The sequence below is a fragment of the Caretta caretta genome, chromosome 9 (genome assembly GCF_965140235.1).
Source record: "Caretta caretta isolate rCarCar2 chromosome 9, rCarCar1.hap1, whole genome shotgun sequence".
NCBI classification, from domain to species: domain Eukaryota; kingdom Metazoa; phylum Chordata; order Testudines; family Cheloniidae; genus Caretta; species Caretta caretta.
In genome coordinates, this window is record NC_134214.1 from 48,485,581 (window position 1) to 48,503,319 (window position 17,739).

The 17,739-nt window shown below is 43.1% G+C and overlaps 1 protein-coding gene across 4 annotated transcripts in view; it reads left to right on the top strand.

Annotated features, from left to right (window-relative positions):
• STAG1 (STAG1 cohesin complex component) overlaps window positions 1-17,739 on the top strand; it is a 378,319-nt gene that overhangs the window by 135,996 nt on the left and 224,584 nt on the right. For all 4 annotated transcript variants that reach the window (XM_048863147.2, XM_048863151.2, XM_048863150.2 and 1 more), the window contains one exon: window positions 13,809-13,885. In XM_048863147.2, coding sequence (XP_048719104.1) covers window positions 13,809-13,885 — 77 coding nt within the window. The remainder of the gene's footprint in view (window positions 1-13,808; window positions 13,886-17,739) is intronic.

The following is a 17,739-nucleotide window of genomic DNA, read 5'->3' on the forward strand; positions in this document are numbered from 1 at the left end:
CTGAAGTCTTGGATGAGTACATTAACATTCAAAGCAAGGAATTATTTAAAAAAAACCTAAAATGTTTTGAACATTGATAAAGCAGGCTGGACGTGAAACAGAAGAAAATGGGCACTATTGAAGTCTTCGGCCATGTGGGAAATAAAGTCCTGCTAATTAACAGAGAAAAGTGTATTTGTATAAATAGTGCAAAGGGAGATCTTACCAGCTGTGAAGAAATTCAGAAAGCAATACATATCAGACAGAATTATAATCATGATTGGTTCTAGGTAGGTACTTCATAAACTGTTTGTTTTTTTTTTCTCTTTGTACTATACAAATATTTCCATTTGTGAAAACGAATAAAAAAGTTTTATAAAAAGTCGTTTTGTGACTGGATTTTGTTTAGGCGTCTTTAGATTATTACAGATTGAGTGATATAACTGTTATTAATAACTTTCATATAATCATTATGAGAACTGATTTGTTTTTAGATTGTGAGGGAGATTTGTAGCTGGAGTCAGGTGCCTGTCAGATCTTTGTGCCTTTGAAAAACTGCCTCTTTAAATCTCTGGGGCAGGGACTGTATTTTTGCATATTGTATAGTGCCAAATGAATTGTTGGCACTAAATAAAGAATTATTGTACTGTTCCATTACAAATAATCAAACCTTTACATTGTAACCTTCCAAAATAGTCTGCACTGATTTTAAGAGTTATTTTTCTGTAGTCTGAAAACTTATTTTGAGCAGGGTGCTGTCTATAAGCAATAATAATGATCATTGTTTCTTTCACGTCTTTGATGAAATGTGTTGAAAAGACTTGTAGTTTAAGGTAGTCACAAAACAGTGTAGCAGTGTTGAATTAAATTAAACACTATACTGCTTTGAAAAATCTTAGATTCTTCTAAGGCGGAGACCATTATGTCACCTAATATGACTACATTGTATTTTCACTAGTTATTCCTTTGTCAAGGCTATAACTTCTGGTTGAGTTAAAGTGTATTTCTAGAAAAACATCCAATCCTGATATAAAGACTTTAAGTGATGGAAAATGCGTCATATCTCTTGGTAAATTGTTCTAGTGGTTAATTACACTGCCTTAAAAAAAATCTTATTTCTAGCCACAATTTATGTAGCCTCAGCTTCCACGTAAGTTGTTCTGATGGCAGCTAAAGATCATCTGGCAGTCTGATATTTTTCTGTTAAGTACAGAAAATAAGAGATCAGATCTGTTGTCTCCACTATTTCCGTCAGCCCCTCAGGTCAGGCCTCTGCCTCTCCTCTGTTTCTAAATAATCATTAATAGCTTTATTCTCAGATCCTCTCAAAGCATCTGTGTGATGGCATCCAGAATTCCCTTCTTTCTCCTAGTCTCTTCTCTCAGTCTTGCAGCACTTGGATCTCTATGCTGTTTACATTATGCCCCTTAAGACTCTGCTTCCACTTTATAGAGATGCAGCCTCTTCATTGGTCATATCTAATTATGCAAACCTGCATTGCATTTTGTTTCTCCGTGGAACTCCACTTCCAAACACCTTACTGCATCTTGGTAGCTCCACAAGTGTCTAGTTTCTGGCTCTCTAGTGACTGTTCCAGTTAATATGAACAGTTAGCAGTTTATTTTAATTTTTTGCCAATAACTTAGAACACTACCCTAAAAAACTGGTAGGCTTGAGTACATGAAAGTTTCCCTCTGACTGTGTCCCAGAGTTTCTTCCAAGGTTTTATTCCTTTTTATGGGCTTCACTGCTCTGAAACTCTAAAAGGAGTATGAAGCTGACTGTGTATGCACAAGTCTGTCAGCTTGTTTCTGCTGCACATAGTAGGCCAGATTTTCATAAGTGTAAAGGCTACAACATCATGTTCACAAACCCCAATAACGGCACAAATATCTAGTTTAGCATGTGCAATTTTGAAAGTCTGAAATTTTGATCAGGTTCTCTGGCAACCTCAACAAGATTTGACTGCATTTTATTCTCTTCCTTCTATTCCTCCCATTAATTAACTGGGCAATGATAGTTTTGTTCTCATTCCTTTCTAACCAAGAAATGGCATTTTTTCCTTTATTCTTTAAATCCAACTGAGATCACCACAAAATATCCTGTTTGTCACAAATTCCATATCTTTTGGATTGAAAACTGCATAACTGATGTATCTCAAAAAGTAATTGTTAATAGGTAATCCTCATCAAGTGAGGGTTTTTCTAGTGGGGTCAATAGGGATCTGTTCTTGGCCCAATGCTATTCAATATTTTTATGAATGCTTTAGAATTACATATAAACCCATTGCTAATAAATCTTGCAGATGGCACAAATATTGGTGGAGTGGTAAATGACATAGACAGGTTACTGATACAGAGCGTTCTAGATTGCTTTGTGGTAACTGGGGTGAAGTTATACATTTTAATACTGGCAAAGGCAAAAATTCATAAATATAGGAATAAAGAACATAGGCCAAATTTCCAGAACAGGGGACTGTATTCTGGAAACAGTGATTGATGAATCCGATGAAGTGAGCTGTAGCTCACAAAAGCTTATGCTCAAATAAATTTGTCTCTAAGGTGCCACAAGTACTCCTTTTTCTTTTTGCGAATATAGACTAACATGGCTGCTACTCTGAAACCAGTGATTGAATAGGAGTTAGAGGTCATGATATATAGCTTATGGTCAGATGGTTCCCATTACAATTCTGCTGAGGGCAGGAGTAAAAAGGTGGTATTACCTCTGCGTGTACCATTATTGGAATACTGAGTTCAGTTCTGGTGTCCACACCTAAAAAATTATGTTGAAATGTTGATAAGCATTCAGAAAAGAGTTACATTAATGATTTGAGGTTTGGAGAACTTGCCTTACAGTGACAGACTTAAGAAGTTCAATCTGTTAGTTATAAAGAGGATGGTGATCGGTTGTACTCCATGTCTGCTGAAGGTAGGAGAAGTAATGGGCTTAATCTGCACCAAGGGAGATTTAGGTAAAATGTTGGGGAAAACTTTCTAATTATAAGGGTAGTTAAGCTCTGGAAAAGGCTTTCAAGGGAGGTTGTGGAATCCCCATCATTGGAGGATTTTAAGAACAGGCTAGACATATACTTATGTCGAGGTCAGGGATGGTCAAGGTTTACTTCTTCCTGCCTCAGCACTGGCGGCTGGACTTGATGACTTCTCAAGGTCCCTTCCAACCCTATATTTCTATAATTCTGAATTAAAACATTGTTTGCTTGCACCCAACTTACAAGTGATCCAGATTGTTTCGTGTCAGTGACTTGTCCTCTTCAATATTTATTACTCCCCCAGTTTTTGTGTCATCTGCATACTTTATCTGCGATGATCTTATATTTTTTCCAGGTCATAGATTCATAGAATATCAGGGTTGGAAGGGACCTCGGGAGGTCATCTAGTCCAACCCCCTGCTCAAAGCAGGACCAATCCCCAACTAAATCATCCCAGCCAGGGCTTTGTCAAGCCTGACCTTAAAAATATCTAAGGAAGGAGATTCCACCACCTCCCTAGGTAACACATTCCAGTGCTTCACCACCCTCCTAGTGAAAAAGTTTTTCCTAATATCCAACCTAAACCTCCCCCACTGCAACTTGAGACCATTACTCCTTGTTGTGTCATCAGCTACCACTGAGAACAGTCTAGATCCATCCTCTTTGGAACCCCCTTTCAGGTAGTTGAAAGCAACTATCAAATGCCCCCTCATTCTTCTCTTCTGCAGACTAAACAATCCCAGTTCCCTCAGCCTCTCCTCATAAGTCATGTATTCCAGTCCCCTAATCATTTTTGTTGCCCTCCGCTGGACATTTTCCAATTTTTCCACATCCTTCTTGTAGTGTGGGGCCCAAAACTGGACACAGTACTCCAGATGAGGCCTCACCGCCTCACCAATGTCGAATAGATGGGAACGATCACGTCCCTCGATCTGCTGGCAGTGCCCCTACGTGTACATCCCAAAATGCCATTGGCCTTCTTGTCAACAAGGGCACACTGTTGACTCATATCCAGCTTCTCGTCCACTGTAACCCCTAGGTCCTTTTTTGCAGAACTGCTGCCGAGCCATTTGGTCCCTAGTCTGTAGCGGTGCATGGGGTTCTTCTGTCCTAAGTGCAGGACTCTGCACTTGTCCTTGTTGAACCTCATCAGATTTCTTTTGGCCCAATCCTCTAATTTGTCTAGGTCCCTCTGTATCCTATCCCTACCCTCCAGCGTATCTACCTCTCCTCCCAGTTTAGTATCATCTGCAAACTTGCTGAGGGTGCAATCCACACCATCCTCCAGATCATTTATAAAGATATTGAACAAAACCGGCCCCAGGACCAACCCTTGGGGCACTCCACTTGACACCGGCTGCCAACTAGACATGGAACCATTGATCACTACCTGTTGAGCCCGACAGTCTAGCCAACTTTCTCTCCACCTTATAGTCCATTCATCCAGCCCATACTTCTTTAACTTGCTGACAAGAATATTGTGGGAGACAGTGTCAAAAACTTTGCTAAAGTCAAGGAACAACACGTCCACCACTTTCTCCTCATCCACAGAGCCAGTTATCTCGTCATAGAAGGCAATTAGATTAGTCAGGCATGACTTTCCCTTGGTGAATCCATGCTGACTGTTCCTGATCACTTTCCTCTCCTCTAAGTGCTTCAGAATTGATTCCTTGAGGACCTGCTCCATAATTTTTCCAGGGACTGAGGTGAGGCTGACTGGCCTGTTGTTCCCAGGATCCTCCTTCTTCCTTTTTTTAAAGATGGGCACTACATTAGCCTTTTTCCAGTCGTCCGGGACTTCCCCCGATCACCATGAGTTTTCAAAAATAATGGCCAATGGCTCTGCAATCACATCCGCCAGCTCCTTTAGCACTCTCGGATGCAGCGCGTCCAGCCCCATGGACTTGTGCTCGTCCAGCTTTTCTAAATAGTCCTGAACCACTTCTTTCTCCACAGAGGGCTGGCCACCTCCTCCCCATGCTGTGCTGCCCAGTGCAGTAGTCTGGGAGCTGACCTTGTTCGTGAAGACAGAGGCAAAAAAAGCATTGAGTACATTAGCTTTTCCACATCCTCTGTCACTAGGTTGCCTCCCTCATTCAGTAAGGGGCCCACGCTTTCCTTGACTTTCTTCTTGTTGCTAACATACTTGAAGAAACCCTTCTTGTTACTCTTAACATCTCTTACTAGCTGCAACTCCAAGTGTGATTTGGCCTTCCTGATTTTACTCCTGCATCCCCGAGCAATATCTTTATACTCTTCCCTGGTCATTTGTCCAATCTTCCACTTCTTGTAAGCTTCTTTTTTGTGTTCAAGATCAGCAAGGATTTCACTATTAAAGCCAAGCTGGTCGCCTGCCATATTTACTGTTCTTTCTACACATTGGGATGGTTTGTCCCTGTAACCTCAATAAAGATTCTTTAAAATACAGCCAGCTCTCCTGGACTCCTTTCCCCCTCAAGTTATTCTCCCAGGGGATCATTAATAAATATGTTAAATTAGCATAGAACCAGGAACTTGTCCCTGTGGGACCCCACTAGAAACACATTTAATATGTGCTATGTTAATTTTATATCATTCTAGTTTTTTAATGAAAATGTTATATGGATATCAAGTCAAGCAGTAAGCTGCTCTTTGCTTCATTGATTGTGTCATTGACACTGTCTGCTTGAAGCTTAATAGTTGAGACACTGAACTGTTGCTGGATGACTTTTGTACAACAGTTACTTCACAAAGCAGATCCCTTGTTGCTCTGATGGCTCAAAATGACGTTACCACCATGCACACCATCTTTGTGAGGTACAGCTGCAAAGTTTCTGATTGAACTAAACCACTGAAGCAAGTATCTACGAAGCATGACTGCTTTGAACAAAGTTAGTAAATGAGGCAGTGCCTTATTCCTATATAGTCTTGGTGCAGCTGCACTTAATGAATCAGAGATATCAGTGCTTGGAAGTCTTCAAAGCGGGTACATTGTGCCCTGAATTATCCCTCAGTTCTTTATAATGAAATTTTTTCAAGAGGCTCATGGCCCTCAGAGCCCATCCTGAGCCAGAGGTGTTGAAATGAATGAGCAGAAAGAAATGGAAGTGTTTGTAGAGACTGCATATGGGGACATGGTGGAGCAGGACCACCTCAGAACTGACTCCCCTGGTTTTCTTTTTGAGAAAGGTTGTCTCATGATGGAAAGGCACCAAGGAGGCTTGCAGGGGCACATCCCCTTAGATGAGGCCTACCTTCTCACTGAGATAGAGGAAGCTGATAATTCTTCGCACAGTGAGAAGTTTGCTCCAGGAGATGGGATTACAGTTGGGACACAAAAGCTAGGCTGTGTTGATGGGCAGTTTGATCATCAGGAATATAAACAGCTACGTGTACAGTGATTGTAAAGTAACTTTCACTTGCTTGCCTGCCAGATGTAAAGATAGCAGATATCAAGGGGAGGAGAGGGTGATGAATTGGAATGTCTGGCAATGGAAGAGGGCCTTGATATAATTGGCATTACAGCAATGTGGTGGAATGACAAAAATCATTTTGGGACACTGGCAGTATGTGGGAAAGACAGACTAGGCTAAAGAGGTGGAGGAAGGTCATTGATAGGATTCCATAGAACATAGTGTGATATAATTCTGAGTGGAGTGAATCACATAGTTGAATCTGTGTGGATACAAATTCCAAACTGTAAAAATACAGGTTTCAGAGGAACAGCCGTGTTAGTCTGTATTCGCAAAAAGAAAAGGAGTACTTGTGGCACCTTAGAGACTAACCAATTTATTTGAGCATGAGCTAGCTAGGTATGTGTTAGATTATGTGTTAGATTATGTGTTACCATGTCAAGGTTCCTCCCCCACTCTGAACTCTAGGGTACAGATGTGGGGACCTGCATGAAAAACCTCCTAAGCTTATCTTTACCAGCTTAGGTCAAAACTTCCCCAAGGTACAAAATATTACACCCGTTATCCTTGGAATGGCCGCTACCACCACCAAACTAATACTGGTTACTGGGGAAGAGCTGTTTGGACGCGTCTTTCCCCCCAAAATACTTCCCAAAACCTTGCACCCCACTTCCTGGACAAGGTTTGGTAAAAAGCCTCACCAATTTGCCTAGGTGACTACAGACCCAGACCCTTGGATCTTAAGAACAATGAACAATCCTCCCAACACTTGCACCTCCCCCTCTCCTGGGAAATGTTGGATAAAAAGCCTCACCAATTTGCATAGGTGACCACAGACCCAAACCCTTGGATCTGAGAACAATGAAAAAGCATTCAGTTTTTTACAAGAAGACTTTTAATAAAAAATAGCAGTAAATAGAAATAAAGAAATCCCCCCTGTAAAATCAGGATGGTAGATATCTTACAGGGTAATTAGATTCAAAAACATAGAGAACCCCTCTAGGCAAAACCTTAAGTTACAAAAAAGATATACAGACAGAAATAGTTATTCTATTCAGCACAATTCTTTTCTCAGCCATTTAAAGAAATCATAATCTAACACATAATCTATACAATACAAATATTCTTGGCAATAGGGTTATACTTTCAGCCTCTAGCTCAAGAAATGGATATTGAGGGTATGTCTGCACTGCAGCTGGGAGGTGTGATTCCCAGCATGGGTAGACAGATTTGCATTCGCTCAGCTTGAGCACTAAAAAATAGCTGGGTGGATGTTGTGGCACAAGCAACAGCTTGGGCTAGCTGCCTAAGGGTACACTACGAAATTAAGTCGAATTTATAGAAGTCGGTTTTTTAGAAATCGGTTTTATATATTCGAGTGTGTGTGTCCCCACAGAAAATGCTCTAAGTGCATTAAGTGCATTAACTCGGCGGAGCGCTTCCACAGTACCGAGGCAAGCGTCGACTTCCGGAGCGTTGCACTGTGGGTAGCTATCCCACAGTTCCCGCAGTCTCTGCTGCCCATTGGAATTCTGGGTTGAGATCCCAATGCCTGATGGGGCTAAAACATTGTCGCGGGTGGTTCTGGGTACATATCGTCAGCCCCCCGTTCCCTCCCTCCCCCCCCCCCCATGAAAGCAAGGGCAGACAATCATTTCGCGCCTTTTTTCCTGAGTTACCTGTGCAGACGCCATACCACGGCAAGCATGGAGCCCGCTCAGCTCACTTTGGCATTTAGGAGCACATTAACCACCACACGCATTATTCAGCAGTATATGCAGCACCAGAACATGGCAACGCGATACCGGGCGAGGAGGCGACGTCAGCGCGGTCCCGTGAGTGATCAGGACATGGACACAGATTTCTCTGAAAGCATGGGCCCTGCCAATGCATGCATCATGGTGCTAATGGGGCAGGTTCATGCTGTGGAACGCCGATTCTGGGCTCGGGAAACAAGCACAGACTGGTGGGACCGCATAGTGTTGCAGGTCTGGGACGATTCCCAGTGGCTGCGAAACTTTCGCATGCGTAGGGGCACTTTCATGGAACTTTGTGACTTGCTTTCCCCTGCCCTGAAGCGCATGAATACCAAGATGAGAGCAGCCCTCACAGTTGAGAAGCGAGTGGCGATAGCCCTGTGGAAGCTTGCAACGCCAGACAGCTACCGGTCAGTTGGGAATCAATTTGGAGTGGGCAAATCTACTGTGGGGGCTGCTGTGATGCAAGTAGCCCACGCAATCAAAGATCTGCTGATATCAAGGGTAGTGACCCTGGGAAATGTGCAGGTCATAGTGGATGGCTTTGCTGCAATGGGATTCCCTAACTGTGGTGGGGCTATAGACGGAACCCATATCCCTATATTGGCACCGGAGCACCAAGCCGCCGAGTACATAAACCGCAAGGGGTACTTTTCGATAGTGCTGCAAGCTCTGGTGGATCACAAGGGACGTTTGACCAACATCAACGTGGGATGGCCGGGAAAGGTGCATGATGCTCGCATCTTCAGGAACTCTGGTCTGTTTCAAAAGCTGCAGGAAGGGACTTTATTCCCAGACCAGAAAATAACTGTTGGGGATCTTGAAATGCCTATATGTATCCTTGGGGACCCAGCCTACCCCTTAATGCCATGGCTCATGAAGCCATACACAGGCAGCCTGGACAGTGGTCAGGAGCTGTTCAACTACAGGCTGAGCAAGTGCAGAATGGTGGTAGAATGTGCATTTGGACGTTTAAAGGTGCGCTGGCGCAGTTTACTGACTCGCTTAGACCTCAGCGAAACCAATATTCCCACTGTTATTACTGCTTGCTGTGTGCTCCACAATATCTGTGAGAGTAAGGGGGAGACGTTTATGGCGGGGTGGGAGGTTGAGGCAAATCGCCTAGCTGCTGGTTACGCGCAGCCAGACACCAGGGCGGTTAGAAGAGCACAGGAGGGCGCGGTACGCATCAGAGAAGCTTTGAAAACCAGTTTCATGACTGGCCAGGCTACGGTGTGAAAGTTCTGTTTGTTTCTCCTTGATGAACCCCCCCGCCCCTTGGTTCACTCTACTTCCCTGTAAGCTAACCACCCTCCCCTCCTCCCTTTAATCATTGCTTGCAGAGCCAATAAAGTCATTGCTGCTTCACAGTCATGCATTCGTTATTCATTCATCACACAAATAGGGGGATGACTACCAAGGTATCCCAGGAGGGGTGGTGGAGGAGGGAAGGAAAATGCCACACAGCACTTTAAGCACAGCACTTTAAAAGTTTACAACTTTAAAATTTATTGAATGACAGCCTTCTTTTTTTTGGGCAATCCTCTGTGGTGGAGTGGCTGGTTGGCCGGAGGCCCCCCCACCGCGTTCTTGGGCGTCTGGGTGTGGAGGCTATGGAACTTGGGGAGGAGGGCGGTTGGTTACAGAGGGGCTGCAGTGGCAGTCTGTGCTCCAGCTGCCTTTGCTGCAGCTCAACCATACACTGGAGCATACTGGTTTGGTCCTGCAGCAGCCTCAGCATTGAATCCTGCCTCCTCTCATCACGCTGCCGCCACCTTTGAGCTTCAGCCCTGTCTTCAGCCCGCCACTTACTCTCTTCAGCCCGCCACTTACTCTCTTCAGCCCTCCACCTCTCCTCCCGGTCATTTTGTGCTTTCCTGCACTCTGACATTATTTGCCTCCACGCATTCGTCTGTGCTCTGTCAGTGTGGGAGGACAGCATGAGCTCGGAGAACATTTCATCGCGAGTGCGTTTTTTTTTCTTTCTAAGCTTCACTAGCCTCTGGGAAGGAGAAGATCCTGTGATCATTGAAACACATGCAGCTGGTGGAGAAAAAAAAAGGGACAGCGGTATTTAAAAAGACACATTTTATAAAACAGTCGCTACACTCTTTCAGGGTAAACCTTGCTGTTAACATTACATACATAGCACATGTGCTTTCGTTACAAAGTCGCATTTTGCCTCCTCCCACCGCGTGAACGGATTTTGGTTGAATGCCAGCAAACATACACTGCAATGCTTTGTTCTACAGTGATTCCCCAGTACGTGTTACTGGCCTGGAGTGGTAAAGTGTCCTACCATGAAGGACGAAATAAGGCTGCCCTCCCCAGAAACCTTTTGCAAAGGCAGAACCGCAAATGCCAGGGCAAAGTAATCCTTTCACATGCTTGCTTTTAAACCATGTATAGCATTTTAAAAGGTACACTCACCAGAGGTCCCTTCTCCGCCTGCTGAGTCCAGGAGGCAGCCTTGGGTGGGTTCGGGGGGTACTGGCTCCAGGTCTAGGGTGAGAAACAGTTCCTGGCTGTCGGGAAAACCGGTTTCTCCGCTTGCTTGCTGTGCTATCTACAACCTCCTCCTCATCATCTTCTTCGTCCCCAAAACCTACTTCCGTATTGCCTCCATCTCCATTGTAGGAGTCAAACAACACAGCTGGGGTAGTGGTGGCTGAACCCCCTAAAATGGCATGCAGCTCATCATAGAAGCAGCATGTTTGGGGCTCTGACCCAGAGCGGCTGTTCGCCTCTCTGGTTTTCTGGTAGGCTTGCCTCAGCTCCTTCAGTTTCACGCGGCACTGCTTCGGGTCCCTGTTATGGCCTCTGTCCTTCATGCCCTAGGAGATTTTCAGAAAGGTTTTGGCATTTCGAAAACTGGAACGGAGTTCTGATAGCACGGATTCCTCTCCCCAAACAGCGATCAGATCCCATACCTCCCGTTCGGTCCATGCTGGAGCTCTTTTGCGATTCTGGGACTCCATCATGGTCACCTGTGCTGATGAGCTCTGCATGGTCACCTGCAGCTTGCCACGCTGGCCAAACAGGAAATGAGATTCAAAAGTTCGCGGTTCTTTTCCTGTCTACCTGGCCAGTGCATCTGAGTTGAGAGTGCTGTCCAGAGCGGTCATAATGGAGCACTCTGGGATAGCTCCCGGAGGCCAATACCATCGAATTGTGTCCACAGTACCCCAAATTCGAGCCGGCAACGTCGATTTAAGCGCTAATCCACTTCTGAGGGTGGAGTAAGGAAATCGATTTTAAGAGCCCTTTAAGTCGAAATAAAGGGCTTCATTGTGTGGACGGGTGCAGGTTTAAATCGATTTAACGCTGCTAAATTCGACCTAAAGTCCTAGTGTAGACCAGGGCTAAGCCTGCCTAACCCCCTGGGGCTGAGCTTGGGTGCTAGCCTGAGTTGCCTCGCAGGACACAACATCCACATTGCTATTTTTAGCACATTAGCTCAGCTCGAGGTAGTGTGAGTGTCTCTACCTGTGCTGGGAATCACACCTGCCAACTGCATTGTAGCATACCCTGAGTTCACAATATAGTAAGAGAGATAAGAGGTACCAAAGTCTAACAAAATGTTAGTACTTGGGGACTGCAACTGTTTGCATATGGATTGTTTAGAGAAACAATTTTTCAATGCTTTCAGCAAGTGCTTCTTGGAACAGCTCGTTCTAGAGTGCACACAAAGAGAAGCTATTCTTGACTTGGACTTAAATAACATGCAGGAGTTGGTTCAAAAGTGACAGTAACTGAGCCATTAAGTAATAGTGACCACAATTTAATTATGTTCAACGTCCCATTGGGGAGGAAAGATAGCTAAAACTAAAAGTGATGCTGAACTTTGAAAAGGGAAAGTTCAGTAAAATGAGGGAGGCAAAGTAAAAAGCAAGGAAAGTAAAATCCTTAGATATGGCCTGGATGCTACTTTAAGATTACAATAATAGAGTCTCAGAATGCATAAATAGTTCTGAACAAAAAGGGAAACAGGAGGGTAAGAGTAACCCACCATGACTAAATAGCAAGGTTTAAGAGGTTATTTGAATTGCCTGGAGTTTCTTCAAACTTTGGAAAATTAACCCTAGTGAAGCCAGTAAGAGGAGTATGAATTACAGTAGGAGAAAATTTAGGAGGGTTAAAATGGATTTCAAAGAGGAAATAGCTAAAAATATAAAAACAAAGCACAAGAAGTTATTTGTGTATCACAAGTAAGAAAGTTAAAATAGAAGAATTAAAATATAAAAAATGATTTAACATTGATATTACATTTCTTCAAATTATTAGAAGTATCTCAAGGTAGCATTTTGGGATTCTTGTTTAGTGTTCATTCATGAGAGTTTTAATAATTTCTTAAATGAAAGGAAATTACTGGACTAAAAAACTGTATTAAGATTGAGTGCATATCGGTAATCTCAGGATATAAAATATTACATGGATGTTGTGATTATTTCAGAAACAAGTAGTACAAATCCAGGAAAGCTAGAGTTAATGTGAAACTGTATTTCCATATTTTGGGTTTCCTGTGTTTGTAATTCTTGTTCTGGGGATAATGTCAACATCCCTGCAACATTTTATACCCTTAAATTATGGATATGTGCTCTCAACCTTAAGTCTAAACGGATTTTTGTCTGGGACTATAATAGCATTTTCCCCCCAGAAGCTAGGCGTCTATCTCTTTATTTGAATTTTGTGGATGTAAAGGTGAGGACTTTGCAGATCTGGTGGAACTTTTTGCAAAAGTAAGGGTGCTGTTCCTAATGTAATTAACTAATTTGGAATGTGGGTATGATGTGTATAGAATGTGGGCAGGATATGTGGCTCCATAAATATTCCTGTATAGCTTGTTTATATTTTTCTTCATTTCTTCTGTTAAAATGTTTTCATGCAGTGAATGCAAAGCACAGAAAGGCTGCTGAGTTCCAATCCAGAGTGTACTCCACTTTACTGGAGTGCACTCAGTCAGTTGCACTAAATTGATGTAAAATTATTTGAGCCACATATATTGATTTTATTTTTCATCAACAAGTTTAATATATAAGTATTACATCATGCTTGTTTTAATCATAGTTTTGTTTAGTTCTGACAAGTAATCTTGATGATCAAAATGATAATGGACACTGAATCAGAAAGATAATATTCATTTGGTTTTACCATAAAACTTAAAATGATTTACTCTGAAAACTAATTGAAAAAAGGCATGTGGAGTTCCTTATATATTTATTTTTTTCAATGACTTCCATATCAAATATATTAGTTGTACAAATCAAAAGATGGGGGATATTCTAGCTACCAGTGAGATAGTGTTTCACAGAACAACTGGTGTATAAGCAATTCTTGAAAAATGTTTTGGAATTGTTAACCTCTATATGAACAACCACAAGCAAGCATATTATGGGATATTAGTTAACTTCTCATTGAAGGAATAACACCGCTAACTTTACAAAATGCCACCAGTAATGGCTCAGGGGGAGGGCACTCTGGAGTCTTACAACTGTCCGGGATTCTCCCTCTCTTGATGTCAGGTTCTATCATGTCCTGTTAAGAGTATTCCTGCTAACATTACTGCTAGATAAGCTTTCAAACCAATTTCAAATTGCATAGCAGTGGAAAAATTTTAAAATGGACTGACATTATGAATGATGTATAGAAGTAAAGTGGACTAATTGTAATTGTTCATTCATTACATCACAGGTACTGTAAGAATTGAAATGTTCAGGAACATGCAAAATGCAGAAATCATCAGGAAAATGACTGAGGAATTTGATGAGGTATAGTATATAAATATTTACACTGAAGAGTTTTTGAAAACTGGAAATATAAGAGTGCAATATATTTTCCTTCAAAACTGCATAATTTTGTTTGATGGGCACTGAGGCTTTTCAGAAATCACTGGGCTTTATTGTAATGGATAAGCAATATCTCAGTAGAAGAAACTGTACTGACTGAGGGGCTTGTCTACACCACGCAGCTTTTAGCAACAAGGCTGTGTCGACACAGCCTTGTCGCTAAAAATCAGTTTGTGTACACTCTCTTTTTCGGTACTTTGAGAGTAGAGACACAGATGAAGTGACAATTTAAACAAGTACATAAGAAGTTAGAAGGTTGCATTGTATAGAAAAAGTATAAGCAGAGACTAGCAGAGGAATAGAACGAAAATACTAAAAATGTGTAAATGGTAGTTTCTAGAAACATCAATCAGAGACACAAAAGGACACTTAAAAAAACAATTTTCCCACACCACTGAAGTCAGTGGTACTTCTGCAATGGTAGTAGGATCAGGCACTGCTGGTTAAAGGATAGTTACAGCAAGGGGTCACAAAAGGAAAGGGTCTTGCCTAAGAAATCTGAAGTTATTTTTGCATCGTGGAGTTCTGCATGGAGTTTGGTGTTATATATATAAAAAACCCTTCTGCCTTGAATTGTTTGACTGTTCAGAGAGTGTGGGGTGGGGAATCAAATGGCTAGTGACAGCTGATTGATATCCAGTCAGAGTTCTTGAAACTCAGAAGGAGGAGAATCAGTGTTGGAGAAGGGAAGCTAAAGAGTGTAGGAGGAGGACTGGCAGGGAATGAAGAGGCAGGGCTTTTCAAATGCATTTCTATATATGGTGCGGACACTTAAGGGAAGTGGGATAATAGATCCTTTATATGGGTCAGATAGTAGCAGCCTTTAATCTTTGCCTCAGTAAGTATCCAGTAACTCAGTTATTTCCAGATCACTCTTTTCTTTGTCCATCATCCTTCCCCTTTCTCTTCCAAACATGACTTGACATGAAATGGTTTCTCATAATCAGGAGGTAAGGTGGGTGAAGTAATATCTTTTATTGGACCAACTTACACAGAGTTCTTCTTCATAAACATAGCATTCTGAGGCTTTTAACATGTATCCTACGCCAACAAAATGCACATGGTAATATGCAGCACAAATGAAATAAGCCTTGTAGGATGACAGACCCATAGTGCATGAGATCAAATGGAATCTTAGAAGTTAGGAATACAATAGTCTTATCAGATGACCAAAAGTTGCAAGCAGTGAAGTTTCCACCACTTCTTTTGGGAGACTACTCCACAGTGTAATTCGTTTCACTCTGAGGAGGTATTTCCTGATATTCAACTTACATTTTGTTTCTCTAAATATAGCATCAGTACAGGGTGTTTAGTCATGGGACTCATACTTCCAATGTGAGACAGAATCCTTTAGCTGAAGAGTTTTGTGGATTCCTTGTTTGACTCTTTGAGGGGCAGAAGTGCTAGATAGTGTGCAAGGCCATTCTGGCTAACAATACGTACTTCCACTATTTCTGTCTTGAGAAACATGAGTTTCTTGATCTCATGCAGTGAAGGAAGTCCCCAAAGTAACTATAGCTTGACACCACGGACTGCTGCTTTGGCTCTCTCCTGATCATGCAGCCATAGCTTTCTTGCTTTTAGACATGCCTTTTCACTTAGATCCATAATAATGTAATTATTTTTGTTGGCCTGTGATGCTTACTCAGCACTCTGGGTCTGTTGATCCTGAGAGTAAAGGCCTGTTCAGCCCTGTGACTCATCTGCAGCTTGTCTTGCAGCAGCCACTTCATTTCTCCCGTTGGAGCATTTCCATGTTTTATTAGTTGTTTCATGGTATTCAGAGGCTTATTTTTCCATGCCAGAACTTTGCCATTTGTTTGACCCTTCTTACATGTTTTTCAGCATTTTGGCATATTTTGTCAGAGGTTCAGTGAATGTTGTTGTTTTGCTTCACCACAGACTTTCAGTGCTACTTACTTTCTGCTGGTTGTTTTGGAGCCCTCTCTTGGTCTTTTGCTGTCTTCTTCCTCAGTGCTCCAATGTGTGTTTCTCTCAATGCTTTCTACTTTTTAGGATTTTATCTGCTGTCTCAGTCCCTGTGGAGGAAGGAAAGTAGCTCAGCAGTTCATGAAGTGGAAAGATTTCAGTCATGGACGATGTGCTTGCAGGTGCCACCTAGAGCTATCATGTTTCATAGGGAAGACTCAAATCCCTCCTGGAGGAATTACAAAGAGGCTCTCAAAGTCTGGTTCTTCTTTGAATGATGGTACCTTTTGTATTCCACTGAGGGCTACGCATGCATACCATGCACCCAGAGTCAGAGAATTTGGAAGTACTGTCTGTTGGTCAGTACATGTGCCCTGGCTCACCTCATGTTTCCATCTGAGGGGGTAAAGGGTGGGGTGGACCCTTTGTCTCTCCAGTACCTTCTTATCACCACATGGTCCAGTCAGAACTTTCAGTGTCCTCATCTCTGACACACTTCTAAAAAAGGATATTTGTAAATAGTTTTTAGATATTTTTATAGCAGTTTTACCACTTTTATATTCTTCTTAGTTTAAGAATTTATAGTTTTAGCAATTGCTTTAGATAGACTTTAGGGTTTTCACTCTCTTGCCCCTCCCCCCCCATTCCCCATATGGGTACTGGAGTATGGCCAGAACTCCAGGCTTCAAACTCTGTGCCTCCTGCCCACAATCCTTCTCAGTCAGTGACAACAGCCAATGCTGCCTCTACTGCCTGGGAGAAACTCACATTGCAGCCAGCTGCAGTGTTTGCCGCTCCTTCCCCAGCCACACCCGAGAAGGCCAGGCACTTCACCTCTGGAAGCATCTCATGGCGCTTGCCATGTGACTGCACTTAGACCCAGGCCGGGAACCTCCTCTGTACATCGGTCTGATTCAGGGAGGTGTGCGCCTCCCACTACTATGTCCAACTCTGATGCTGGCGGAACCAATCCCACAGATCCCATGGCAGGGCCTATTCGGGAGATAAAGAAGCACTCCCATAAGCATAGGATGTAGCCTTCCTCCAAATCCAAGATGGACGTTCCCTTCACCAGCTTGGCCCAAGGAGACAGAGTTCGTTCCAAGTCCCACAGGCATGAGAAAAAGATCCCATAAACAATGGGATCCAGAGAGATCTGGAGCCACGGCTGCACCTCAAGATGTCTTTGCCTTGCTGGATCCGGAGTCTCCCCCTCCATCAGGTCCCTCCACTTCCAAAGAGATCATATCCCCACCATGGGATATGCATGTGACACTGGGTCCCTCACCCTTTGCTCCTATGATCTACACTCTCCCATTGGCTCTGATAGTACTGTCATTGGAATCAGAGTCTGCCTTTTCCTCTTCTGATGAGTCAGAACTGGGGGAAGAACCACCCTTACCATACTACTCCTGTGCATGATCACGGAGACCAGCATGTCCATGCAACAACTGCTTCCTCATCTATTCCAAAGCCACTGGTATCCCATCCTATGGGGACCCCCACAATCTCAGGCGGATCCAGCCTGTTGGTCATATTGAGTACCATCACCTGCTTTCCCCCTTGAATGGTCATTCCAGCAGGGACATGGATGTTATGGTGGAAGACGAACTTTCTAGCCCAGTCCCAGCGGTTCCACCGGAACTAGCAAGATTCCCTTCTTTTTAATCAAATGGAGCAGTTGCTATATCATCCCCTCCCCACCTGATGACTTCAGACAATTCCAGGAGCTTTTGCGGAGAGTTGCAGGGTGCTCTTGGTCAGTGGCGAACATCAACACTGCCTCTATTGCTTGGGAGAAGCCCACGTTGCATCCAGGGGCAGTATCTGCCAGTCCTTCCCTAGCC